Source organism: Chiloscyllium plagiosum, chromosome 14, assembly GCF_004010195.1.
Source record: "Chiloscyllium plagiosum isolate BGI_BamShark_2017 chromosome 14, ASM401019v2, whole genome shotgun sequence".
Taxonomy (NCBI): domain Eukaryota; kingdom Metazoa; phylum Chordata; class Chondrichthyes; order Orectolobiformes; family Hemiscylliidae; genus Chiloscyllium; species Chiloscyllium plagiosum.
Window position 1 is genome coordinate 43,649,747 of NC_057723.1, and position 26,856 is coordinate 43,676,602.

Here is a 26,856-nt window from a genome sequence, read left to right on the forward strand (position 1 = left end):
CTCAGATTTCTCCAGTTTCCTCATTTCCCCTCCCCCCACCTTGTCTCAGTCCCCCCCCTCGAACCCAGCACCACCTTCCTAACCTGCAATCTTCTTCCTGACCTCTCCGCCCCCACCCCACTCCGGCCTATCACCCTCACCTTATCACCCTCACCTTAACCTCCTTCCACCTATCGCATTTCCAACGCCCCTCCCCAAGTCCCTCCTCCCTACCTTTTATCTTAGCCTGCTTGGCACACTTTCCACATTCCTGAAGAAGGGCTCATGCCAGAAACGTCGATTCTCCTGCTCCTTGGATGCTGCCTGACCTGCTGTGCTTTTCCAGCAACACATTTTCAGCTCTGATCTCCAGCATCTGCAGTCCTCACTTTCTCCTGTGTGTGAATCCTGCCTAGCGCCTGTTTTTTGTTTTGTTTCCTGACATTAATTATCCTGATCTGTGTGCAGCATAGACTTCACCTCAACTTTTCTTTGTCCTCTATCTCTACCTTTGCAGCAAAATCACTTATCCGAACAATCAGTTATCCAAACAAAATCCCTGCCCATCTCATTTGGATAATCGAGGTTGTTCTGTATAGTATGATCCATGCATTCACCAGAATCACAATTCTGTTTGCAATTTGCAGGCTTCACTTCTGAACATTGAACTATCAGCGCCCTGCAACGTGGTTGCACTTGGATTTCAGGGTTGTATTTATTTATTGATTGCTACAACATTAGCTTACAGACACCTCAGGGACACTGCAAAGGACAACAGAGGAATTTAACTTTTGAGAAGCCTCAGCTATGCCCCTTATCTAGTGTAAGGTTCTTGTTCCTGATGTGGATGAAGGAAAGGACTACAGGGAGGCTGAGTGAACTGACCATAGCACCGTAGTCCAGAGTGCCTTTCAAGTGATGGAAGAACAAAGAAATATAATAGTAATGTGGGATAGCTTGGTTGAGGGATTAGATACAGTTCTGTACAGCAAATACAGTCCTGGTGGCAAGGCTCAGGATACATCTTCTGGGCTGGAGAGAACATTTCATGTGGCAGTGGCAGGAAACAGTTGTATGACAGCATAGGTACCAATAATACAGTAGGACAAGGAAAAAGGTTTCTGAGGGATTATGAGCAGCTCAGGGCTACATTAAAAAGCAGAGACACAAAGGTGCAAATGGGCACAGAGACTATATGTATTGCTCAAAGGTCAGTATGGGATATATGGGTTCCGATTGAAAGGGCACTGGCATAACTACTGGGGAAAGAGGAGGCTCTTCCTTTGGGATTTGTTTTATTCGAACTATGCTAAGGCCAGTGTCTTGGCAAAATGTATAACTAGGTTGGGACTTTAAACTAATTAGTAGGAGCTGTACGGTTCACCTAAGGGGAAGTTTAAAAAGAATCAAAAGAAATGAAAGAGCAGAGGTGCAGGGTAGTGAAGAGGGTGACAGAAGAAAATATGTATACAAGAATGTAGTCAAAATTATAACCAGTGCAACTAATAATGGCAAAATGTCAATACTTAAGGCTCTTATCTGAGTGCACACAAGATAGATGAGTTGATGGCACAAATAGAAATAAATGAATTTGACTTGGTAGCTTTTACAGAGATGTGTTAACAGGGTTACCAAAACTGGGAACTCAATATTCAAGGGAATTTGATGTTTCAGAAAAGAAGACAAAAGAAAAAGGAGGTAGATTAGATTTATTACTGAGGAGTGATATAAGTGCAATTCATCATAAAGTAGAATTGGTTTAGGTGAAAATAAGGAATAGCAAAGAAAGTAATTCACATGAGGGAGTTTTCTATAGGCCGTTGAAGAGCTGCCTCTCATTCGAGCAAAATATAATTTGGGAAATAATGGAGGCATGTAAGATGGGCACAACTGGGGTGCTTTTAATCCACATATTGACTGGAGAAATCACATGGGAAAACATAACATGGAAGTCAAATTTGTAGGGTACGTCACAGTTTGTTCTTCAAGCAGTATGTTGGAGAACCCACCCAGGAAAAGGCAGACCCAGGAACATTATATCTAAAGATGTCTAAAGAGATGGAATTAATAAGAGATCTTGTACTTAAGAATCCTCTGGGGAAGTGATCACAACTCTCAATGTCAAATTTAGTTTGAAGAAGTTTAACTCAGCTCTCAACCAGTGACCTCAATTTAATAAAGGCACTTACGGAGGTCTGAGCAAAGAATTGCCTAAATTGGGCTGGGAAAAAGGATCAAGGGAAAACTCAGTGGAACAGCAGCCGCAGTCACTTAAGTCAGCAACTCATAATGATCAGCAAAAAATTTATTCCAGTCAAAAATGAGGACTCAGTGTGAAGAATGAACCATCCATGATTGACAAATCCAGAGGATTGAAAGTTTTTTAGGGATGAGTAGAGGATAACTAAAAAAGTTGAAAAAGAGGGAAAATTTGATTTAGAAAATAAATTGACAAACAATATAAAAACAAACAACAGTAACTTCTAAGGGTACATAATAAAAAAGACTGCAGCAAAAGTAAGCATGGGACTATTGAAGAGTGTAACTGGAAAATTAATAATGGGAATAAGGAAATGGCAGATAGTTTAAATGAATATTTCTCATTGGTCTTCATCATAGAAAACATGATAAACATCCCAAAGATAGCAGATAAGCAAGGTGCTAATGGGAGAAAAGATCTTGTAACATTCTGTCACTACAGACAAAGTATTTGACAAATTTAAAGGAGATATGGTGGAAGCATTGGTCAAAATATTTCAGAACTCAGCGGTTTGGAAAACCACAAATGTGACTCCCCTTTGTAGGAATGGAGGAAGGTCAAAAGCAGGAAACTATAAACCAGTTAGCCACTGTGTTGTTGGGCAATTGCTAAGGTTAAGGAAGAAATACCATGACATTTAGCAAAGCTAACACAAACAATGGAGATGTCATGATTTTGTGAAGGGGAATCATGTTTGACAGGTTTGCTGGGGTTCTTTGAGGATTTACCAATTACAGTTGATAATGGGGAACTGGCATATTCCTGTATTTGGATTTCCCAAAGGTATCTGACAAGGTGCTATATTAAAGGTTATTTCCCTAGATAGGAGCTCAAAATGTTGAGAATAATGTATTAAAATGGATTGAGGTTTGCTTACCACATGGACATGAGAGAGCCAGTATTAATGGGTTTCAGTGTTGTAACAATCAGTCCTTTCTAGCGTCTCTAATATAGATAGCAAATAATTGTCACTTAGAAGAGGGGGCCAAAGTGTAATGTATCAAGATTTACTAATTATCTAAAAATAGCTGGGAGAGCATGTTGTAATGTGGACATAAGAAATCTTCAAATAGATAGAGTTAGGTCAAATGAGTGGGCAAAACCTTGACAGATGGAGTTTAGATTAGATTCCCCACAGTGTGGAAACAGGCCCTTCGGCCCAACAACTCCACACTGACCCTGCAAAGAGTAACCCACCCAGACCCATTTCCCTCTGACTAATGCACCTAACATTATGGGCAACTTAGCATGGCCAATTCACCTGGCCTGCACATTTTTGGATTGTGGGAGGAAACCAGAGCACCCAGAGGAAACCCACACAGACATGGGGAGAATGTGTAAACTCCACACACTGTCGCCCGAGGCTGGAATTGAACCTGGGACCCTGGTGCTGTGAGGCTGCAGTGCTAACCACTGAGCCACCGTGCCGCCCCTTTAATGTAGGAAATAATGAGATCATGCACTTTGGTAAGAAGAATCAAAAGGCAAACTATTATTTAAAAATAAAAAGACTCCATAAAATAGTGCACTGAAGAGGGATCTGGCTGTTCTTATGCAATAACAAAAGAAACGTTCGCATGCAGGTGCAGCAAGTAATGAAACAGCCAAATACAATTTTGGCTTTTATTGAGAGGGGTTCTTGTTCTTGTGGTGAGGCTGCATCTAGAATACTGTGTACAGTTTTGGTCCCTGCATTTAAGAAAAAGTCTACTGGCATTAAAGGCAGTTCAAAAGAGATTTACTAAGCTAATTCCTTGGATGAAGGGGTTGAATTATCAAGAACAGCTAAACATGCTTTCTGCAATTGTCTCTAGAAGAAGAGGTGATCTTTTTGCAAGGCTTGACAAGGTAAATGTTGACAAGCTGTTTACACTAGTAGAGGTTATCAAACTAGGCTACCTAGTTACAGAATAAGGGGACAATCATTTAAAATGCAGAAGCAAAGAAAATTGTTCTCTCAGAGGGCAGTGAATGGCTGGAATTATCTCCACCAGAGAGCTGTGGAGGCTAGATCATGGGAATGTAATTAAAGAGAAGCTAGATGAATATTTGAAATATCAGGGAGTTGGGAGAGGGTTCAAAAGAAGAGTTGAGATCTAGGGAAAATCAGCCTGATTTTCTTGAATTGTGATACAACCTTGAAGGACTGAATGGCCTACTCCTGCTTCTATTTCTTGTTTTTTCTATAAATAATTCATGGGTTGTGGAAGACAACCCGTAATCAATTGCAAAAGATAACCTTGTTTTTACACAGGAACACTTCCCCTGAATTCCACAGCTGACCAGTGTATTAGCACTTCTCTGTACAATTTCATCCTTGTCTCCAGAGATATCATCATACACAGTACATTCACTGTACTAAAAACTCACAAAGTCTCATTCATTCACTCTTTTCAAAGGGGCCTCCAATAAAGTTGCTTGAGTATAATTCATAGAGTATGGATGCCAACTGCTTCTTCCTAATTGTGCTTCCTCTTGATGCCAGTATGAAAAGTAAATTATTCATTTCAATCTAATCTTTTTCATAATTGCTGATGGCAAGAATGTATGTGCTAGATCAATAATGTTTTTATATGACCTTCTTGTGAAAAGGGTTCACTGTTGTATTATTGGACAGATCTCAGGATACTTTTAAGATAGCTAGCTGACATCATGACATGTGATGCTGTAGTATAAGAGGTCCTACTTTAAACTCTGTATATTCAGTTGGTTCGTATTTATTCAGTTAATCAACCAGTCAATTGGATATAATATATTAGCAGTCTAAGTAAACATTTAACCTAGACTAAATCTGAATCTGAGATGTAATATTAGTGTACATGGTTTATTGTTAATAAAGTTCCAATTATCTATTTTAATATGAAGCCAATACATTGTGGTATGTATTATGTAGACTATCAAATTAACAAACACAAAGACATTATAGTAGCAGCAAAGTAGCAGCAAATACATACTGGAAGATAGTGACAGCAAATGGATATTGAAAGCTGAAGTAAGATTTCAACAGTTACTAATCACCTATCAGATACCTGCTTTTAAAGTTGAAGCTCTTACTGGTAACAAGATTAAAATCCACAACCGTACCAAAGCAAGAAAAATTTGTTTCCCTCTCTCTCTTTAAAAAATGGCCTGTAGCTGACCCAATTTAAAAACAGGAGAAGGACAGCTCTAACCTACTAAAGTGCTCCTGGAACAAAACTGAAGGCAAACAACTCTATATAATATATTTTCAATATTTTAAACAAGTTTTTAACTGTGTCAAGACATATTTGATTTTGGCATTTTACTCCTGAAAAATGTAGCATAAACCAAAGCAAGTTGTCACTACTCACTTTTCTTTTGCCATGATCACTACCTAAAAACACAAAGTTGCTACTTTCAAAACATATGGGACGCGTCCCTCCATCGGATGGATATTGAGTAAAGAATTGGCAGGTCATGTTACAGTTGTATAAGACTTTGGTTCAGCAGGATGTTGCCTGGTATGGAGGGCACTAGCTATAAAGAGAGGTTGAGTAGATTAGGATTATTTTCATTAGAAAGATGGAGGTTGAGGGGAATGTCTATAAAATCATGAGAGGTATAGACAGGGTGAATAGCAAGAAGTTTTTTTTCCCCAGAGTGGGGGATTCAATTACTAGGGGTCATAAGTTCAAGGTGAGCGGGAAGAGTTTAAGGGAAATATGCGTGGGAAGTTTTTTGTGCAGAGAGTGGTGGGTACCTGGAGCACATTGTCAGCAGAGGTGGTAGAGACGGATATGATAACATGGTGCTGGAAAAGCACAGCAGGTCAGGCAGGATCCAAGGAGAAGAAGAATCGATGTTTCAGGCAAAAGCCCTTCATCAGGAATGAGGCCTCATTCCAATTGAAGCGCTTTTGCCCGAAATGTCGATTCTCCTTCTCCTTGGATGCTGCCTGACCTCCTGTGCTTTTCCAGCACCACACTCTCAACTCTGATCACCAGCATCTGCAGTCCTCACTTTCTCCTAGTGGGCATGATAGCATCATTTAAGATGTATCAAGACAGATGCATGAATGGGCAGGGAGCAGAAGGATACAGATCCTTGGAAAATAGACAAAAGGTTTAGATAGAGGATCTGGATCGGTGCAGAAAGGCCAAAGGGCCTGTTCCTGTGCTGGAATTTACTTTGTTCTTTGTTCTTTGTTCAACTACAGCAAGAAATAAAATGAGAAGAGAAGCCAACTGGTCTTGAAGTAAATTTTATAAATTGCCATGTTTCATCTGCACAAAGCAACACAGTTTATGATGAAAAGCAAATAACTAAACATGGAATGTCAGTTCATTCATTTACTGTCTGAATTACTCAAAGACAGACTGAATCTTAACCCTTTAGACTGACAGACTACAAGGACAGACAGTCTGTCCAACTTCTTTTCACTTTGGGAAGAAGAGTTAAACTTTCCAGCATTTTGAATGTTGACAGCAACATCCAGCCAAGATTGTGCAAGCCCTAGAAGAATCCTTTAAAATTCCGAGGTTTGAATTAATGTTATAATACCGAAGGTTAGATGAAAGTGTTGACCAATTTGAAGGCAGATGTCAATGCCAAGGTACAGGATGTAATTTTACTAAAGCTAGCTGAAAGACAAATAAAATTGATCTTCTACACCTATCAAATCTTTTGAAAAGGCAGTTTTGAAAAAAAACTAAAGACTCCCTCTAGACAAGGAGGCTTGGGTTTGAGTCCCATCTGCTCTAGAGGAGTGTAATAACAGGTTTATTATATATAACACCTAGACTGTATAAGTAAGGCTGAGATATTAATGTCCACAGTTAGTTGTTGGTAAATGTCCAGATATTAGTGTTAATACAGACCCAGGTGTCTGTGGTATATATTATGTGAACTAACATATTGAAAACCATAGGAACATCAGTCACTTCACAGGAGATATGCCTAATGCTGCTTGCTGCACTTCTTGTGATGCTGTGCAGACAATCTGACCCCATCTATTTCTTGTCACATATGCAAGCATTGGATATAGCAGGTTGTCTAGGGTCTGCAAATGCCTGCTATTTCTTTTCATCTTCCACCAACTCATGACCCCAACCAATCTTTTGAGCTTACAATCTGGAGTAATTGCATGCCCAGGAAACAACACTAACTATTCAAGTACACTCGACTACAGAACTCAGGTCAGGCAGCATCAGTACTCAAGACAGCTGGCACGGTCCCTCCCTTCCTGCTATGCCCAAGTGAAAATTTTGATTTTTGCTGTTTAGAATTAGAAGTAAGGAATACACATTTTTATGGGGCATAGTTGGTCTATCATAATTGAAAACGCCACCCCCCCAAAGAGGCACAGCAAGTACTTTAAACGTTTGGGCAGCTTTAGGCTATTAAAATATTATGACTAAGCTGACCAAACTATTTCAAACTGTCCCACTTGCATTAATTAGCTTAAATATCATATTCATAAATCTTGGAATAGATTTAACAGGACAGCTCAAGGTCCTGACCATTAACTGAGAGTGTTTTCAAAATTACTTTGAAAAAGGGAAAAACGAATTAATTAACCTCTCAAGATGTGTCAGGTCACAGTAATAATAATTAAGTGGCTTTAAAGGGGTAGGCTAGCAATTAAACATACCATCATTTCAATAGCAGAACAATTCTGGTGTGCCACCTTCTGCTTCAATCCTTATAACATCCATGTGTATTCTTCAATGTATTGTAACAGGTCCAAGATTGATTGAAATTTTATATTTTTAGAAGGTAGTTACATTAATTACAGCTTCAGTGTCTTCACGTTGATATAATGAGCTGTGAGAAACATGGATCTTTGGGGAAGTAAAACAGTAAAATTATGCTGTAATTAAAGTTAATTGCATTATTTTAATAAAGCATGTTTGTATTCCCCATATAGCTAGGACTTTGGAGTCCAACCAATGGATTGAATGGTTCTCTTGTCGATCAAAAACTGGAAAATAGTATGGAAGGAGTGACACTGCGAGTTGTGACAGTACTGGTAAAATAGAATTTTTTCCCTTCGTATATAGTTGAATGTTTGGCAGCCGACAATCATATTTAAATACTTGCAATGTTAGAAATGCAATTCCTATTATAACAATACATAGCTCAACAATGATTGTCAGATTTAAATGCACAAAAATAAACATATGGCTTGACATCCTCACATTGAATATTTTCTTTAAAACTAATCAAGAATACATTAATAACTGTAAAATTTTCTTTAAGATCAGGGTATCTCTAGAGTGATTTAATGTTCTTATTTATAATTAGATGACTGTCTTCTACTATCTTAATACTCTTTCTGATTTATTTATCAAGCAGTAGTATAAACAAAAGCCATGAAGATGTTGGCCTCCTGAAACACACCACAGTCCAAAGATTAGGCAGGTAGTAGATACAGTCAGGAAGAATAGAATGAGCAGAATAGAATGAATAGAAAAGAATAGAATGGAATGAGGAAAGGCCCATCAGTTCACTAAGCCTGTTCCTGTTGCGAGTCTTGTAAAGTCTACCCTAGTGTGAATTCTGCCTCAACTATTTTATGTCCAGTGTTGGGTTTCTGCACCACTGATTTCTCATACCTTTTTATATTCTCTGTACAAGGACAGATCACTGTCCTCTAAAACAACAAGCCACAGACCTAACGGTGATAAGACCTATAATATGCCATGGAATATTTGACCATTTCAGTCCATAGCGATTCCTGTAAACTTCATTCTTGTTCCCAACTAAATATTTATCAAGACTTTTTGATTTCTTTTCTTGAAGGAGTTAATCAACACAGCATCAGGTGATTTTGCTCTATGTTCTGGAATCATCCTTGTTGCTCTTCTCTGAATCCTCTCAATGCATCTATCTTTTTGAAGGTAGGGTGTCCAAAATTGCACAGTGTTTGACTATGGCCTCACCAATGATCTGTACTAGTTTGGGTAACCTATTGCCCTTTCTAGTCAAATACCCGTGAGATCCACAACATGTCGGATTAGCTTTAGTGACTACAGCTACACATCAAAAACTGTGATTGATCAGTAGCTTTTCTTATGTCATCCATGTTTCAGTATAGATAATGCTTTTAATTTACAAATTCATCCATTTTTTTCAAATGTGCATTGCATTCACTTTTTATTAAATCAATTTATAACGTCTTAAGATATCTGCTTAATTTCTCCAGATTTTCTCTAACTTTGCTTATCTTTTTGTTTCAACCTGTTCATATAATTTAGTGACTTAAATATATAAGTACAGTCGAATACTGTTGGAGTGACCAATTTGATCAGTCTGCATTTAGGAATAAATGACAGAACCCTTTAGAAACCTTGTTCTGTTAAAATCAGCACTTTTAATTTTTTGCTGACGTTAATACAATAACTTAGCAGGGCAGGCTTAGCAGCTATTTAAACTGTCCATTAGTCATGAGCAACCTCACAAACCTCATGGAAATTGAATGCAAAATTACTTGTATTGATCACCATAATTGATGATAAACCTTTACATTTAATACAAACTGATCTTAGTAATAGGATCTCAGGATTTAATGTTTGTATCCACCTAATCATGACAAAAACTGCAGTTTGATTGGCAAGAACAGCAAGAACAGAGCTCTCTAGAAATCCCCTGCTTCCCAGGCAGTTTTTTTTTTAAGTTTATCATCACTTTGTACTTCTTATTGTTAAGTCTGTCGTCAATGTAATTACTTAACCTGGTTGTGATTATGTGAATTTTAACCTTTTAAAGATTTTATCTTGAACATTATCCTTGTACATGCTTTTTTTAAAACACTGAATCAATATATTTTCAGTGTAGCTCCCATTTGTTAGTTTGGTTAATTATTCAAAGAACTCTAGCAGATTAATAACATAGAAAACAGAACACTACAGCACAGTACAGGCCCTTCAACCTTCAATGTTATGCTTACCTTTAATCCTACTCTAAGATCAGACTGACCTACATACCCTACATTGTACTATCTTCCATGTGCCTATCCAAGACTCACTTAAATGCTCCTAATGTATCTGACTCTACTACCATTGCTGGCAGTGCATTCCACACACCCACCACTCTCTGTGTAAAGAACCTACCTCTGACATCACCCCTAAACCTTCCTCCGATCACCTTAAAATTATGCCCCCTTGTGATAGCCATTTCCACCCTGGGAAAAAGTCTCTGGCTACCCACTCTATCTACACCTCTCATCATCTTGTATACCTCTCAAGTCACTTCTCATCCTTCTTCACTCCAATGAGAAAAGTCCTAGGTCCCTTAACCTTTCATCATAAGACATGCCATCCAGTCCAGACAGCATCCTGGTAAATCTCCTCTACACCGTCTCTAAAGATTCCACATTCTTCCTTTAATGAAACGACCAGAACTGAACACAATATTCCAAATGTGGTCTGACCAGGGCTCTATAGAGCTGCAGCAGAACCTCACAGCTCTTAAACTGAATCCTACTGCAAATGAAAGCCAGCATACCATATGCTTTCTTGACAGCCCTATCAACTTGGGTGACAGCTTTGAAGGTTCTATGGACATGGACCCCAAGATCCTTCTTTTCCTTCACACTGCCAAGAATCCTGCCTTTAACCCTGTATTCTGCATTCAACTTTGAACTTCTAAAGTGAATCACTTCACACTTTCCCAGGTTGAACCATTTCCAACTGTTTCTGACTATTTATTGATTCCTTGTTATGACCTTTTTCACTTTGGATGCGTAATTATAACATCCCATACAGTGTTCTTGACCATTAATATAACAGTATGTGTTAGGATATGATTCATAGTTCTTGCCTTGCTCCTTTTTACAATATTGTGATAGGCAGGATAAATTGGCTGTGAGAAAGTAAATTCCAAGAGAATTGAAAATATTAGGTAATACAATCATTATTAATTCAATATCAAAATTACTAGATTTTAAGTAATGATATTTTATTCAAATTTTGTTTGCGTTCCAAATAGAAACTTACATTTATTAATATGACTTACCACCTCAATAATTTTTAAACAATTCTTATACTTTTGTAAGTGATATTTTTTCACAAAAATAGGCAAGTGGAAACTTGTCATTAGACAAATTTTGAGATTCAATACCTTTGTTTCCAAATACTTGGAAATACAAAGGGCTTTATAAGTCTTGAGCTGCCTTAATCACATATAATTCCTATAGTGTTGAAACAGGCCATTGGGCCCAATAAATCCACACGGCTCTCCAAAGAGCATCCCACCCAGACTCATGCCCGTATACTATCCCCATAACTCTGCATTTTCCCATTGCTAATCCACCTAATCTATACGTCCTTGGATGCTACAGATATGGTCAATCCACTTAACCTGCACATCTTTGGACTGTGGGAGGAAACCAGAGCACCCAGAGGAAACCCATGCAGACACAAGCAGAACATGCAAACTCCACACAGACAGTCATCTGAGGTCAGAATTGAAACCACAACCTTGGTGCTGTGAGTCAACAGCACTAGCCACCGTGCCACCCCATGTGATATGACACTGTTTGTAGAAGCCAGGAATTGCATTGTCTTGAGCAGTTATTTGAAGAATGCTATAGCAAAGGGACAAAGATATCAACCTTAACTGGCAGCAGTATGAAAGTGATCCATAAAGTCTGTAAGCTTCTTTGCCCAGCTTTATTTATTCCATTATAAAGCAAAGGAGCTGATATTCTTTCCTTCATAGATTTTTTCACAAAATTTGAATAACAAATATTTGAAAGTAAGGTAACTGTAAAAGGGATTATTTGTTGTTTTCTAAGCATTCCAACTCAAAAGCAAATATAGAAATATTATGGGAAACAGAAATTATTTATATTGATTAAAGGCTTCACTGGATTATGAATGAGCTCCCGATCCACAATTCTGCATCTAGGAACAAATATCAAAACATGGTCTGATTTCATTGATCATACTCAATGCAAAGATTTGAGTGACAAGATAGCAGGATGCAATATAGGAATTTGTCTGTTAATCAATCCTGTCCCACCATTCAATGAGGCAGTGACAATCTAACCCTGCAAACTCATCTTTTCATTTTAACTCTCAGTTCTGTTGACTAAAAATCTATCAATTTCAGAGTTGAAATAAACAATTAAAGAAGTTTATAAACATTTATCATTTCAAATCTTGTGATCCTGTCAGTCAATCACAGGAATTCTAAATATTTTTTTGAAGGTCTGTATAAAGATCAAAACAAGCCCCAATCTGCAGAGAAATTTTGTCTGTATCTACCCTGCATATTCCCCTATCTATCAGAAAAATTCAATCAAATCTCTGCTTGATCTTTTAAATTCCATGAAAATGCATGCACAGAGTATGGAGTCTTTCTGTGTAGTTTAACCCTTGAATACAGGTAATGTTCTGATAAATGTAGTCTGCATCCTCTCCATGGCCATACTTCTTTTGTAGGGTAAGGTGGCCAAAATTGCACTCAATACTCCAGGTGCTTTCCAAGTATTGTATCCTAACTTTTAGTGGAACCTCAGTCTCCTTCTGGTCCACTCTGGCAGATATGAAGCCTTACATTTCATTTGATGTTTTGATCAGTTTCTGTACCTGCTCTGACATTTGAATGATTCATATATCTAGACCCTTAGGTACTTATGCCATGTCAGTAGCTATTTAAGTAACTGTAGCTTTAACTTTCTTTAGACACCATCAGATTTGGTGAGGTACCTCATGCAGTTTTCCGCTGTTCACTTCATTTATGTGCCAAACCTCTTTGGCATCACGCTCATGTTTTTGTAGAGTCAACAGCAAAATATCCACAACTGTTGGGATGTTCTGGGATTTCCTCAGCTAATGCCATAATTCAAGCCCACCTGTACATCAGGTTAATTGCTGCCTGCTATGACTAGCCCTTCATTAATATGCACAGTTGGAGGAAAACAAGAAAGGAAAATCTCTGAGGGCACATAAGTGACATGGGTGACTCTTCAGTGGAAATGGAGACATAAATTCCTGAATGTATTGCTACTTTAGATCATTGCCAGTCTGATCAACAATCATTGTAACTACAGCTTCAAGAATCAAATTACAGAGGTCACCCATCCCATGTTAGAACTCTGCCTAAGTAGACTGCTGTTCATATTTTTAATCAACTTGTTCAGATACACCTCTAGGGCAGGTGGAACTTGAACTCAGACATTCTGGCCCAGAGAAAAGGGACTCTACAAATACACTACAAGGCTCTACTGTATTACTGTATTCTAAATGAGTCAAAAATGTGCTGTGATTATGTGGCCAGGCTGGTGCTTGTTTGATGCCAACCTTTGTAGACAGATAATACAGCTGTTTATTGCCTACAAGCATGCCATTAGATGTCAGGGGTTGTTGGCAAGATTGCAGTCACAGAGAGCAAACAGTGAGCTGTAGCTGCCAGGAATCTGTTCTGATTTCAATGTCATCGAGCTGTAGAGTCATACAGTGCAGAAACAGACCCTTCAGCCCACTAAGTATATACTGACCCACAAACACTATACTACATTCATTCCATTTCCTTCCATATTCTACAATAGCATTGTAAGTGCCAATCCAGATGCTTCTTAAATATTATGAAAGTATCTGCCTTTGCCACCCTCTCAGGCAGCACATTCCATATTTTTACCACCCTCTGGGTGAAAAAAAAAATCTTCTGACTCCATCTAAACCACTTACTCTTCATATTAAACTTATGTCCTCTAATCTTAGACACATCTGACATGGGGAATAGATTCTCACTACCTGCTATGTGTATGCTTCTCATAATTTTGTATACTCAAGCAGACCACAAACCCCACCCCGCTGCCCCCAACCCCACCTCAACCTCCTCTGTTCCATAAAAAAGAGCAACCTATTCAGTCTCTCTTCATACCTGAGAATTTTCATTCCAGGAAACACTCTGGTGAATATCCTCTGCACGTTTTCCAATGCAATCATGATAGAATGGCAATCACAAGTGTGTACAGTATCGGTGGCCTAACCAATGTTTATAAAGTTGTAACAAGACTTCCTTGCTCTTATATTCTACACTCCAGCTAATGAAGGCAAGCATTGCATATGCCTTTTTCACAGGTGACACCTTCAGGGACCTGGCAGGAATTTGTGCTGTCTACGTTCCCTCTGGCATATAGGAGAATAGCAAAATACATGTAAAGGAGGTGACAGTAGGTAACAGTGCAGTAACGTAATGCAATATAAGTACATGCAAGCAAGCCTCTTACCAGTCCGAGTGTATTATGTCTCACATACAAAATATGGGTAGAAAATCACTTTTTCTGTCTTAAAGTTAAAATCTCATTTTTCCAATCTTGCCATATTTTCCCAATTGACTCACCATTGTGTCCATCACGAGGGGCTGAGAAGATTTTGTCATTTATCTCTAGTTAATTTCAGGAGTGGAACTTAGTGATCATTCTGAATCTCTAAGATTACAGATACCGTAGTTATAGGAGCTGGCTGCTACAAGCAGTTACAGACAGATGGGACCTCACAGGTACAAAAGCAGTAGGATTTGCCTCTATTGCTGGATTCATAAACCCATCAAACTTTATTGATTGCACTCATATGTTTATCAAATCACTCAGTTATTAGTCAGTATGAACCCTCAATATACAATTACAATAAGAACTTTACTTCTTGTTTGTGCATAGTTTCATGTCAGCTAACACAATGCATTTAGCCTAGTAGTTCAGGGTGGCATTGTTTTCATGTCACTACTGTAAATTTGTGCATTATTTCTTGGGATCAAGAGCACTTGAAAAACTTTCTACTCAACCCTTTACATGACTTCCAGATGGAAACACAGAGCTACTATACTTGAAGCCATCTACTCATGAGAACAATCATCGAACAGGTCAAAGGAACTGCTGAAGATGGAATTCCAGTGCTTGAAACAATCATAGAGCCATAGAGTCATAAAACATGGAATCAGACCCTTCAGTCCAACTCATCCATGCCAACCAATGTTTCCAAACTAAACTAGCCCCACTTGCCTGCTTTTGGCCCATACTCCTCCAAACTTTTCCTATTCATGTACATGAACAAATATCTTTTAAATGTTGTAATTGTACTTGCATGCACCATTTCCTCTGGCAGTTCGTTCCACATACAAACCACCATTTCTGTGAAAACGTTGCCCCTCAGGTCCCTTTTAAATTGTTCTCCTCTCTCCTTAAAAATATGCCCCCCCTAGCTATGCCCCTCATGATTTTATAAATCTTTATCAGATCACCCCTCAACCTCTTATGCTCCAGTTAAACAAGTCCCACCCTTGTTCACTGATCTTTTTCTGAACCATCTCCAGTTTAATAATATCCTTCCTATAGGACGGCAACCAGAACTGTGCACAGTACTCCAAAAGTGGCCTCACCAATGCCCTGCACAACTTCAACATGACGTCACAACTCCTGTACTTAGTGGTCTGAGAAGTGAAGGCAAGCAAGCTAAATACCTTCTTAACCACCCTGTCTACATGTGACACAACTTTCAAAGAACTATGTACAGTCATGTGGTGCCTGTAATATGTTCCTGCAAGGCTCTTACCCATTGAGGTGGCTTGCTACATTCTCCATCATGTGGCCCTATGCAGAGTTCAAACCTTCAAGTGGGTGAAATGCTAAATTAATACAATTTAAGAAAGGATGAACAAGATGAAGAGGAGGATGCAGAGCAAAGCTGTGTCTAAGCTATTCACGGAGATGGACAGGGACAGCTCATAAGTCAATCCCTAATCAGGATGACATGAATGTCATGTAAACCTTGAGTATTTCATCTGTTCACTAATCATTGTGTAAATTTGCATGCATCAGAACTCACTTTGCACTGCCTGTGAGAATGTTAGCACTAAGCAACACAAGCTTGAATAGATCTACTCTTATTGCTAGCACATAATATTATCACCAGCAGTCTCACTATCATCACTTCTTCCCCATATTCCAGGTTTCATATTAAATTCTGGAAGCTCACATACCTTGGGTCATAGGCCAACATCTTCAATGTTATTAATATAAGACCATGTGCACATTCACAAATTAGATTAACCCAATTACTCAATAGGGCATCTGCCTAATGTAGTGAACTCCATACATGTTCTTTGTGGCATTGGACGAATTGGAGGTGACAGCCTGCTCACATGTCTGTGACATACAGAGTATGTTAAGATACACATAATGGTTATCCTCACCAGAGATGTACCAGTGATGTAAATTCACTGGGCAAGTCCTGCCACCACTCAACTGAATAACATCAGTCAGGTCAACTGGCTGATTAGTGATATTTTAATCAATGTTCCAATATTCTTAATAATAGTACCTCAACAGAATCTGTTTTACAAAGGTTATTGTGATTGAGGCTTTTCTACCTAATTCACAAAATATTTGTTATTAATGCTTTCAATATTTATACTATAGGAAGTTATGCACTGCAATCTGATATAACTGCAATCTAGTAAGTATCGTTGCACAAAATATTTGCACTGCTATGCATTGGGGAACCAAACATGGAACAGTTTTAAAAGTGGGAAGGATGTGATGGGGACCATATCCAATTCTTCAACTGAACCCTACTCTTGGATCTCTCTTGATGAACTTCAGGAGCAGAATTCTTTTTGAACATTTTGTTTATACTTGATCAGTTAGTGTCAGTTTCATCAAGTTAAAACTGACCCCACCAAGTTTATTTAGCACTTAATATTTATTGGCATTTGGAATGTTTAATTTGATTTTGCAGTCAAAGTGAAAATCCAAATGAATAATGGTTTGACAGGAGGGTATCGCTGAGCTGTGAGAAATGTCCTAGATAACAATAGTTGTGAAAATCATAACTAAAAAGGGAATAAAATATGTAAAATATTGAGCTTAATAAAAGCAAAGCAAAACCTGAGCCGCAGTTGTGGGTGAAAAATTATGTCAAAAATGTCTTTTTGCTTCCTTGAATATCTAAAAATTAGAAAATTGGGATTATGATAAAGGACAGTTTAGGTTATTTTTAAAAAGTAGATAAAAAGTAAAGGGGAAGAGTCAAATTTAAGAGTGCAGCAAATGAGATTTTAAAAACCATGTTGCTTCAGGAAGGAAAGTCAAAGAATAAGTGAATTTGCTCAAGCACAAACTGAGTAGAATCATTGCAAATGTTTATGATGAAGTAGATAACGCAAATGTATTCCATATGTTTCCTTTCACAAAGGAGGATTATGAACAAATTCTCATTGTAGTAAAAAGCCAGAAAACTATTCAGGCATATATAGAACTTAATAAAAATTGTGTTCTGTAACCAATAGAACAATGAACTATCCGTGAACAATGAACAATGAAGTGTTATAGATGTATTCTCATATCCTTATTGAAATTCAGGAGGAAAGTACTGGTGCCTTCACAAATTATAAACCTAAGAGCTGAAGGATTGCAAGGGTATACACTAATATTTAAGAAAGGAATAAAATGTGTAAAATAGCCTGATATTAATTGGCAAGTAATTCCTAATGATAGTGACCCAAAATATCTAAGCACATTTCTTGTGATACTTTAAGTGGGCATTTCAAGAATATGTGCATTAAGAGATATGTCCTTGAGCACATAAGCTTGCTTTTCATCAAGATAGATCCAAAAGATAAACTTTATTTGATTTCAAAAAAGATTTAATGAAGTTTCTCACGAGGTTAGTAAAGAAGTTTAAAGCTCATGGGATAGAGTTATGGAATAGAACTTAAACAGTTAGCTTGGTTAGAGGTTAAGCACAGACATGAAATGCTTCTCTTTGTTATAAATGCTGTTCTCGGTATTCATGATATGGAGGAGCTAGCCTTGAAGTGGGGTGGACAAAGTTAAAAACCACACAACACCAGGTTTATTTGGAAGAACAAGTTTTCATAGTAGTAGTCCTTCATCAGGTAGTTAGTGAGGCAGGATCATAGGACGCAGAATATATAGTAAAAAATCAAAGTGTCATACAGCTGGTGGGATATGTTGAACAAACCTAGATTGCTGTTAACACTTATAGAGTCATAGAGATGTACAGCATGGAAACAGACCCTTTGGTCCAAACCGTCTATGCTGACCAGATATCCCAACCCAATCTCGTCCCACCTGCCAGCATCCGGCCCATATCCCTCCAAGCCCTTCCTAATCATATACCCATCCAAATGCGTTTTAAATGTTGCAATTGTACCAGCCTCCACCACTATAGAGATGTACAGCATGGAAACAGACCCTTCGGTCCAACCCGTCTATGCTGACCAGGTATCCCAACCCAATCTCGTCCCACCTGCCAGCATCCGGCCCATATCCCTCCAAGCCCTTCCTGATCATATACCCATCCAAATGCCTTTTAAATGTTGCAATTGTACCAGCCTCCACCACTTCCTCTGGTAGCTCATTTCATACACATACCACCCTCTGCATGAAAAAGTTACCCCTTAGGTCCCTTTTCTCTCTTTCCCCTCTCAACCTAAATTGCACGCAATATTCCAACAGTGGCCTAACCAATGTCCTGTACAGCCGCAACATGACCTCCCAACCCCTGTACTCAATACTCTGACCAATAAAGGAAAGCATTCCAAACGCCTTCTACACTATCCTAATGACCTGCGACTCCACTTTCAAGGAGCTATGAACCTGTACTCCAAGGTCTCTTTGTTCAGCAACACTCCCTAGGACCTTACCATTAATTGTATAAGTCCTGCTAAGATTTGATTTCACAAAATGCAGCATCTCGCATTTATCTGAATTAATCTCCATCTGCCACTTCTCGGCCCATTGGCCCATCTGATCAAGATCCTGTTGTAATCTGAAGTAACCTTCTTCACTGCCCACTACACCTCCAATTTTGGTGTCATCTGCAAACTTACTAATTGTACCTTTTATGCTCGCATCCAAATTATTTATGTAAATGACAAAAAGTAAAGGACCCAGCATCGATCCTTGTGGCACTCCATTGGTCACAGGCCTCCAGTCTGAAAAACAACCCTCCACCACCACCCTCTGCCTTCTACCTTTGAGCCAATTTCTGTATCCAAATGGCTTGTTCTCCCTGCATTCCATGAGATCTAACCTTGCTAACCAGTCTCCCATGGGGAACCTTGTTGAATGCCTTACTGAAGTCCATATAGATCTCATCTACCGCTCTGCCCTCATCAGTTCTCTTTGTTACTTCTTCAAAAAACTCAATCAAGTTTGTGAGACATGATTTCCCACACACAAAGCCATGTTGACTATTCCTAATCAGTCCTTGCCTTTCCAAATACATGTACATCCTGTCCCTCAGGATTCCCTCCAACAACTTGCCCTCCACCGATATCAGGCTCACTGATCTATAGTTCCCTGGCTTGTCCTTACCACCCTTCTTAAACAGTGGCACCACATTAGCCAACCTCCAGTCTTCCGGCACCTCACCTGTGACTATACAAATATCTCAGCACGATACCCAGCAATCACTTCCCTAGCTTCCCACAGAGTTCTGGGGTACATCTGGTCAAGTCCTGTGGACTTATCCACTTTTATGCATTTCAAGACATCCAGAACTTCCTCCTCTGCAATATGGATATTTTGCAAGGTGTCACCATCCATTTCGCTACTTTCTATATCTTCCATTTCCTTTTCCACAATAAATACTGATGCAAAATACTCATTAATCACTTAAATGGGTTGCAGGTTTTGATTTATTAATATGCAAATCCCAGAACTTCTTTGAAGTCACATTCCTAAAATAACTTAAGGTTTTATAAAAAAAAGTGACACCTCAGCTCAGACAATACGTTAAAGGTGTGAGGTTAGAATCTGCCTGTATTCCAACCTTGAGTCAGACTGATTCTATTTCCAAAGTAGGGATTTATAAAATGTCACATGGACTGACTGCCTCCAGATTGTGTGGTTTTTGAACAAAATAGAATGTATCTGCAAATGCAAATTCACCCCATAGACTTTTATGTGTGTGTGCGTGTGTATGAGGAAAAGAGTGAGTGTGTGTTTGTGTGTGTGTGTCAGTGAGAGAGAGGGAGAGAGAGGAAGAGAGCGTGTGAGTGTGCATGTGTGCACGAGTGTGATGGAGTATATGCCTGAGAGGGCATGTGCATGAGGGCGAGTGTGTGTATTTGTGTGTATATGTGTATACTGTAGTGGGGTCACCTGTAGTGTGCACAAACTTAAATCCCGGTTGAGGCTATCCTCATGGGTACTGAACTTGGCCATCAGCCTCTACTCGGCCAGTCTGCATTGTTGCATATCCTGAAGTCCACCTTGGAGGTTGGTCACTCGAGGCCAAATGTTCTTGACTGCTGAAGTGTTCCCTGGCTGAGAGGGGTCATCCCTGTCTGGTGATTGTTGTGCAGTGTCCATTCATCCATTGTCGTAGCATTTGTTTGGCCTCATCAATGTACCATGTCTCGGGGCATCCTTGCCTGATATGTGTGAAAAAGGCAACATTGGCCGAGTCACATGAGTACCTGCCGCACACTGGGTGTGTGGTGACTCCAAGTGTTATGGTAGTATCCATGTTGACACTGACATTTCTTGCACTGGTTGCCATGACAGGTTTGGACGGTGTTGTGGTCGATGTTGTCCTGAAGGCTGAGCAGTTTGCTGCGAACAATGGTCTGTTTAAGATTTACACAATAATGCAGAGTCGCCAAGCAGAGGCTGATAGCCTAGTTCAATATCCATGAGGATGCCCTTAACAAAGGATCTTTGGTTCATGTCACACTACAGGTGACCCCACTACACTATACACACACATGCATACACACAATAACACACACTGTCATGCAGACCCTCTCATACACACGTTCTTTCTCTCTCACAAACGCACACGCACAACAATTCTTTCATTATCATGCAGACTATAAATGATTATATCCATTGGCATATAACAATTCGCACGTGTATGCTATTCAGTGGGCATCAAAAAAGAGTCCACGCTGAGCAATGTCAGTTGTTCAGTTTTACATGTGTATCTGTGGGCAGTAAATTAGAAGAAATATATAGAAGGACTAAACAGGTATTCATATGTCACCTAATATTTCTCCCAGGTGGGTTCTCAAGTAGTTCACATACAACTTATTGCTCTAAAGTACAGACAATTATTGTATCAGCGAATTCAGAAACCATTTTCCCCAGGGCACTGCCCCACAAACAGCAATAAAATGAATAAACAATCATTCTGCTCCTGATGGTTGTTGAGTGTTTACATTGGCTAGGGTAACATTGTAGTTATCTGCAAATTTTCCATAAGGTCTTTAACCTTAACTGAGAACAAATAGGCAAACTTCAGTTTCATGATTAAATTGAAAGATAAACTTTTGAAAATGCATCTAGCACTGAAGTATTGCCTAAAATTATATGTCCAGTTGTTAAAGTGTTTTTTAAAGACTCCAACACTGACCCAGAGACCACCATTTGAATAATGTGTCTGAGAGGTTGCCTCTGAAAAATAGCAGAGAAATTTCGTTTGAGGACAATGATGACTTCAAAGACCATTGACAAAGCTTTTCTGTAGTGGATGTTTTCTCAATGTGTTTAATGAGCAAGTAGTATTTTCCGCTGACTTTTATTTCATTTATTTCATAGTTTGATTAGTGTGGTAAAATATTGGTCCTCCTAATCCTGTAGGATATGTGATTAGAATTGTCAGAATTATTTTAAAAAATCACTCCAAAAGGGAACTAAAATGTATGCAAATGCTAATTCTTTTTATCAGTCATTATCAGGGATGGAATTTGTATCAATTGGTTTAATCTGATTTTTTTTTCTTGTTAGGTAATTAACCAGTATCTATTTTGCAGCACACAATGCTGAAAGTCAATCACTTTTTAAAGAAACCTATACTCAACTATAAAATGTAATTCCTGAAACAGCGAGATACAGAATCAGTATTCAAAACTGCATTTAACTAATTCATAATTATTTGAAAATTCTCAATAATTTACCTTTTGTATTAATAATGGTAAAGGCAGATAAATAGAAAACTCTGATTATAGTTGCAACATCTACTTAAACTCACATCAAGGACATATACAATCATCACCATTTGACCAGTCCAATGATGAGAAGGTTTTTTTTAAAATGTATTTTCTTTTTTATTAATTAACTATTGTTTCCTCTCCTAAAGGATGTAGACTTCCTATTGGGGTGCAGTTCCAAAGATCCATAGTTGCCCTCCAATGTGTTGCTCAAGTAGACATACATTATCCGTGAACTATGATAATGTTAGAATGCTATTTACCCAATGAGGCATCACAGTAAAACACTATCCGGTTCTTACTGACTCATATATGTTCTTCCTCGGGGAACTAGCAAGAGCAAAACGTTTTACTGTTTTTTTTGTTCTTCTGAGTTCCAGGCTAGTAAGTGCAACACAAGTAATCCCCTTTAGATCAGCTCAGTTAGTACAAATTAGATTTGATCAACTCATGTGTAGATTCAGCAAAACATTTAACAAACCTGACAAGCCATCACTGTTAAAGTGTGCAAATTATGCTATGTATAGTATTGAGAGTCAACTTTTAAATTTTCTTCATTACTCAATGCAGAGATGTTAACTTTTTTGTCTTTTAGGAAATTGTTTAAAAAAATGAAAGAATTACCATAATGCAAAAGGAAATTATATATATATATTTTAAATCTGTAATTGAAATGAATGCACATAGTATTCGAAAATATATCACTACTCTTTTGCAGATATGCAATCTAGCCATTAGCCCAAACAAGATAAACATTGAATGAATTAAATGTACTGATTCAGTGTTCAAATGTAATATGATTTAATCTTGCATTTTTAAGAAATGTCTTCTCGAATAAAGCTATGAAATCTTATAATGTATATTTTCTACAATCGGGTTAGGATTATTTTATAGATGTACATTAGAAAAGCAAAATCTTATACCTAAAATATTCCTGACAAATAATATAATTTTATAATTCTATAATTTTGTGATAGATTTCACTACAAAGCTAGTATTTAACCTTTCTCCAGAAAATTGGGCTATGTCTTCAGAGGTTCAGCTATGTTTTAATGTTTTCTCTGAATCTTTCCAGGTTCCTCCATTTGTTATGATGTCAGAGAACATATTTGGCCAACCTAAAGAGTTCTGTGGATTTTCCATAGATGTTCTGAATGCTTTGTCAGAGCACCTTGGCTTCAAGTATCAAATTTACCAAGTTCCTGATAATCAACATGGTAGACTACAAAATAACGGAAAATGGAATGGAATGATAGGAGAACTTATTAACAAGGTAATTAGTTCACTGCTGAAGATTATTAATGGTCTGAATGTTGTAGTACTAAAATGGTGAAACTGTCAAATGCACCTTCATTTCTTCTCAGAAACTGACAGCAACTTATGGAGTTTGTTAGAGCGCAGTTAAATTAAAGTTTCTGTCAATTATTCTATGCCCTGTGTAAAATACAATATTGAAGACACCACCAATTACATACAATTTGAAGTCTTTGTTCCAATGACAATCTTACACTCATCACAAGAAAAGCTTTTGGAAAATGTACATCTTGTTAAATGAGATATAACTAAAATATACTAGTTTATTAATGACTGCTGAGATTTCTCTAGCTCTGACATGCTGATTCCAAATTATACAATTTTGTATTTATCTATTTAATTATCAAGGATCTGCTGCTATCCAGATGCTTCTCAGAGCTGAGCAATGCCTCACAAATTTACCTTTTGGTCCTCCCTGGGATGGAGGAAGAGGCTGCTTAACTCTGACATGATAGACCAGGTCCTCCAGCTAAAATGAATTGATCAGTCATGCAACGATTGAAAATGCATATATACTTACAGAGATTAAAGTATGTTTACAATGATGTGTCACCTGTGCTGTTAATGTGCCCACAGTTCATTTTATTTCACCCTAATACTCCCTCTCTGTCTACGTTAAGTTCTGTGGATCTGCAGCTGGGTGGAGGGGTCCAGTTCTGCTGTGAACCCTGTTTGCCTGGGAACATTAGGGTGAGATCCTGGGGACATTTATAGCGAGAGATCCGAGACTTTCTGAGAGTCTCCTGCAGGTTCATCTTCCTCGGCTGCAATTTCTGTACGATCAGTGATCATAGATAGTGTGGAGGTTGAGGGACGAAGCATCTCTGGAGTGTTGGGAGGAAACCTCTTTGAGGTCTTATGTGTGGTTCCTATTAAATCTGGGTGCCTGCTAATGCCAGTGTGTCTCCTTGAGAGGAAGAGGCAGCTGGAGTGAAATTGAAATCCCTCTTCTACCCTCTTGCCTTGTCAATGATGCTGACCATCAATGGATGCATGTGTGTCTGGCAGTCACTGTGCATTCTGCTGGAGCTGGCTTTCCATTGCAGCCACCGACTTGCCCGTTGAGGCAGTCAGACACATGCATCTTGAAGTCAGCACAGTACTGATAATGTTGGTGAACTCCACCAATCTTCAGTAGAGTTTACTGAGTGTCTTTAGTAAACCTTCCTGCTATTCCTGTGTTTGTCGGTGCATTGTAATTAATTCATTAATGGCCGACACTATGGGGTTATCTTCTGCATACGCTTGATCAGGTAGGTGATCTTTGTCAATCTTCCGGATGCATTTTTGGGCCATGTCTTCTTTAGTCAACTGTGGGGGTGCCAGTGGTGTGCTGTCCAGATTGTACTCCTGAGGCTAATTTAAATAAACAACCCCATCAAAGTGAAGTCTCTGAGCTGGTGAAACATGCAGGAAGAAGCCTTGTCATGCTTCTTTCTTAAAATTAAAGAAGTAGCTGATGCCCTGAAGAACTGAGTTCTTCCAGATAATTGCTTCATGGGTGTTGCTATGCCTTCCTAAAAGAAAAGTGGCCGTTAGTTGTGCAATAGCAGGAGAAGCATGAGTATCTTAAGAATACGTTAACAGAGATGGTAATGGGAGAGCTGTTTAGCACAACACAATGAGGTTTATTTGATTGCCTCAACACAAAGGGTGTTGATGCCCTCCCTGAGTGATCTGGTGCTCCCCAACCAACCTTGAGGATCTTTTGCTCATTTGGCCAGATGTCAACCACATGATCGCCAATCTTTGATGTCTCTGCCCAATTATCAGACATTTCATCCTGCATTCATCTGAAAGAAGGCATTGAGTGAGATGAAAATGGTTGGGAGACCATGATGATGGTGCAGGAGCATCAGAGGTGGTGAGGCCGAAAGATGTACTCATATGTGCCGTCCCCCACCCAACATTCCTGATGAAGGGCTTATCCCTGAAACGTCGACTCTCTTGCTCCTCAGATGCTGTCTGACGTGCTGTGCTTTTCCAGCGCCACATGTTTTGATTCTGATCTTCAGCATCTGCAGTCCCCACTTTCTCCTGAAGTGAGTGAGAGGCTTTGAGTGGAAACGCTGTATGGAATCATGAGGATTGTGGATTATTAACCTTGGCATTGTTCCTGTGCAGTGGCAGAGAATATGGTGGCACTTACCCTTGCAGAAAACAGAAGATTATTAACTTTCCTCTGAAACTGCTGGATATTTCTTCTGTTGTGTGAAAACCACTGATGTAGGCCACCATCTGTGACCAGGCTGGCTGGATCTAATATCTTTGCTTGTCCACATCATCACAACACCCACTCGCACCTCCAGGTCCTTTTGATTGAAATGGGATGCCATTTTCCATTTCTGGGGCATGCCCTTTCCAAAAAATACTAGAGCAGCAGAGTATGAAGATCCTTTTCTGGCTTGCAGCTTTTGAAGTGATGCATTGCTGCAGCAAGCAATTCCACCCCTGCAGCTGCATGATTGCACAAGATGAATGTTGGACCTAGATATCTACCTAATGAGGTAAGCAGTGGAGTTTGCATGAGTAAGCCACAACATGAAACGATTCATAAAACCAACCCCCTCTCCCAAATACAAAAGAAAGGAAAGAGCCTCAGAGTGGGAATGTTTAGCCCATTGTTGTTGAATTTAAGCACCAAATGTTACATCAGTGCAGTTTTCTGATATTTATGAAACTGAACAAAATAGTATCTTAAAACGCAGCACCTGATGTTTAATAAGACTTCAGTACACGATCATCATTCAGTATTAGACCCTGTCTTTTGCACACATTTAACCAAAATAAAATCATTGCCCCACTGAGAAAAGCTTTACTATTGCGATGAGGAATCTCGCTATTTTTAGTGTATAGGAAATAACATTATGTCATCAAAATTTATGGTAATCATACAATCAAATACATTGGGTTGATCAGTATCTTTTTTCACATATTGTGAAAGGTAAATACCATTTCTTCATCTTGGCTATAGCCAGCATATGCAGGAAATAAATCTTTCTTTCGCAGCCATAAAATTTTAAGGGGTTCCAAGATGCAGATGTAATATAATTTTTCAAAATCAAACTTTATGGGTTTAAAATCAACTTATATATCAGGAAAAATCACTTGTGAAAGAAAAACAAACTTCTGGCTGAGCTGAGAGAAACCATTGAGAATCATCTTCTGCAACTACCCACTTGCACAGTAATTGTGAAAACTATTCATTTGCATTGGGATATAAGTCAAAACATTGACCTTTTAACTCCTCAAGCCTGTTCTGACATTCAATGAGATCATAGCTAAATTATAATTCTGTATCCCCTCCTTGTCCCATTTCTCTTATTATCTTCAGTTAACAAAATTCTGTCATTCTTAGATTGAAATTCAATAAATAA

General features: G+C 38.6%; 1 protein-coding gene across 6 annotated transcripts in view; it reads left to right on the plus strand.

Moving 5' to 3' along the window:
• Positions 1–26,856, plus strand: part of LOC122556682 (glutamate receptor ionotropic, delta-2-like) — a 538,289-nt gene that overhangs the window by 368,617 nt on the left and 142,816 nt on the right. For all 6 annotated transcript variants that reach the window (XM_043703714.1, XM_043703716.1, XM_043703715.1 and 3 more), the window contains 2 exons: positions 8,127–8,228; positions 23,241–23,438. In XM_043703714.1, coding sequence (XP_043559649.1) covers positions 8,127–8,228; positions 23,241–23,438 — 300 coding nt within the window. The remainder of the gene's footprint in view (positions 1–8,126; positions 8,229–23,240; positions 23,439–26,856) is intronic.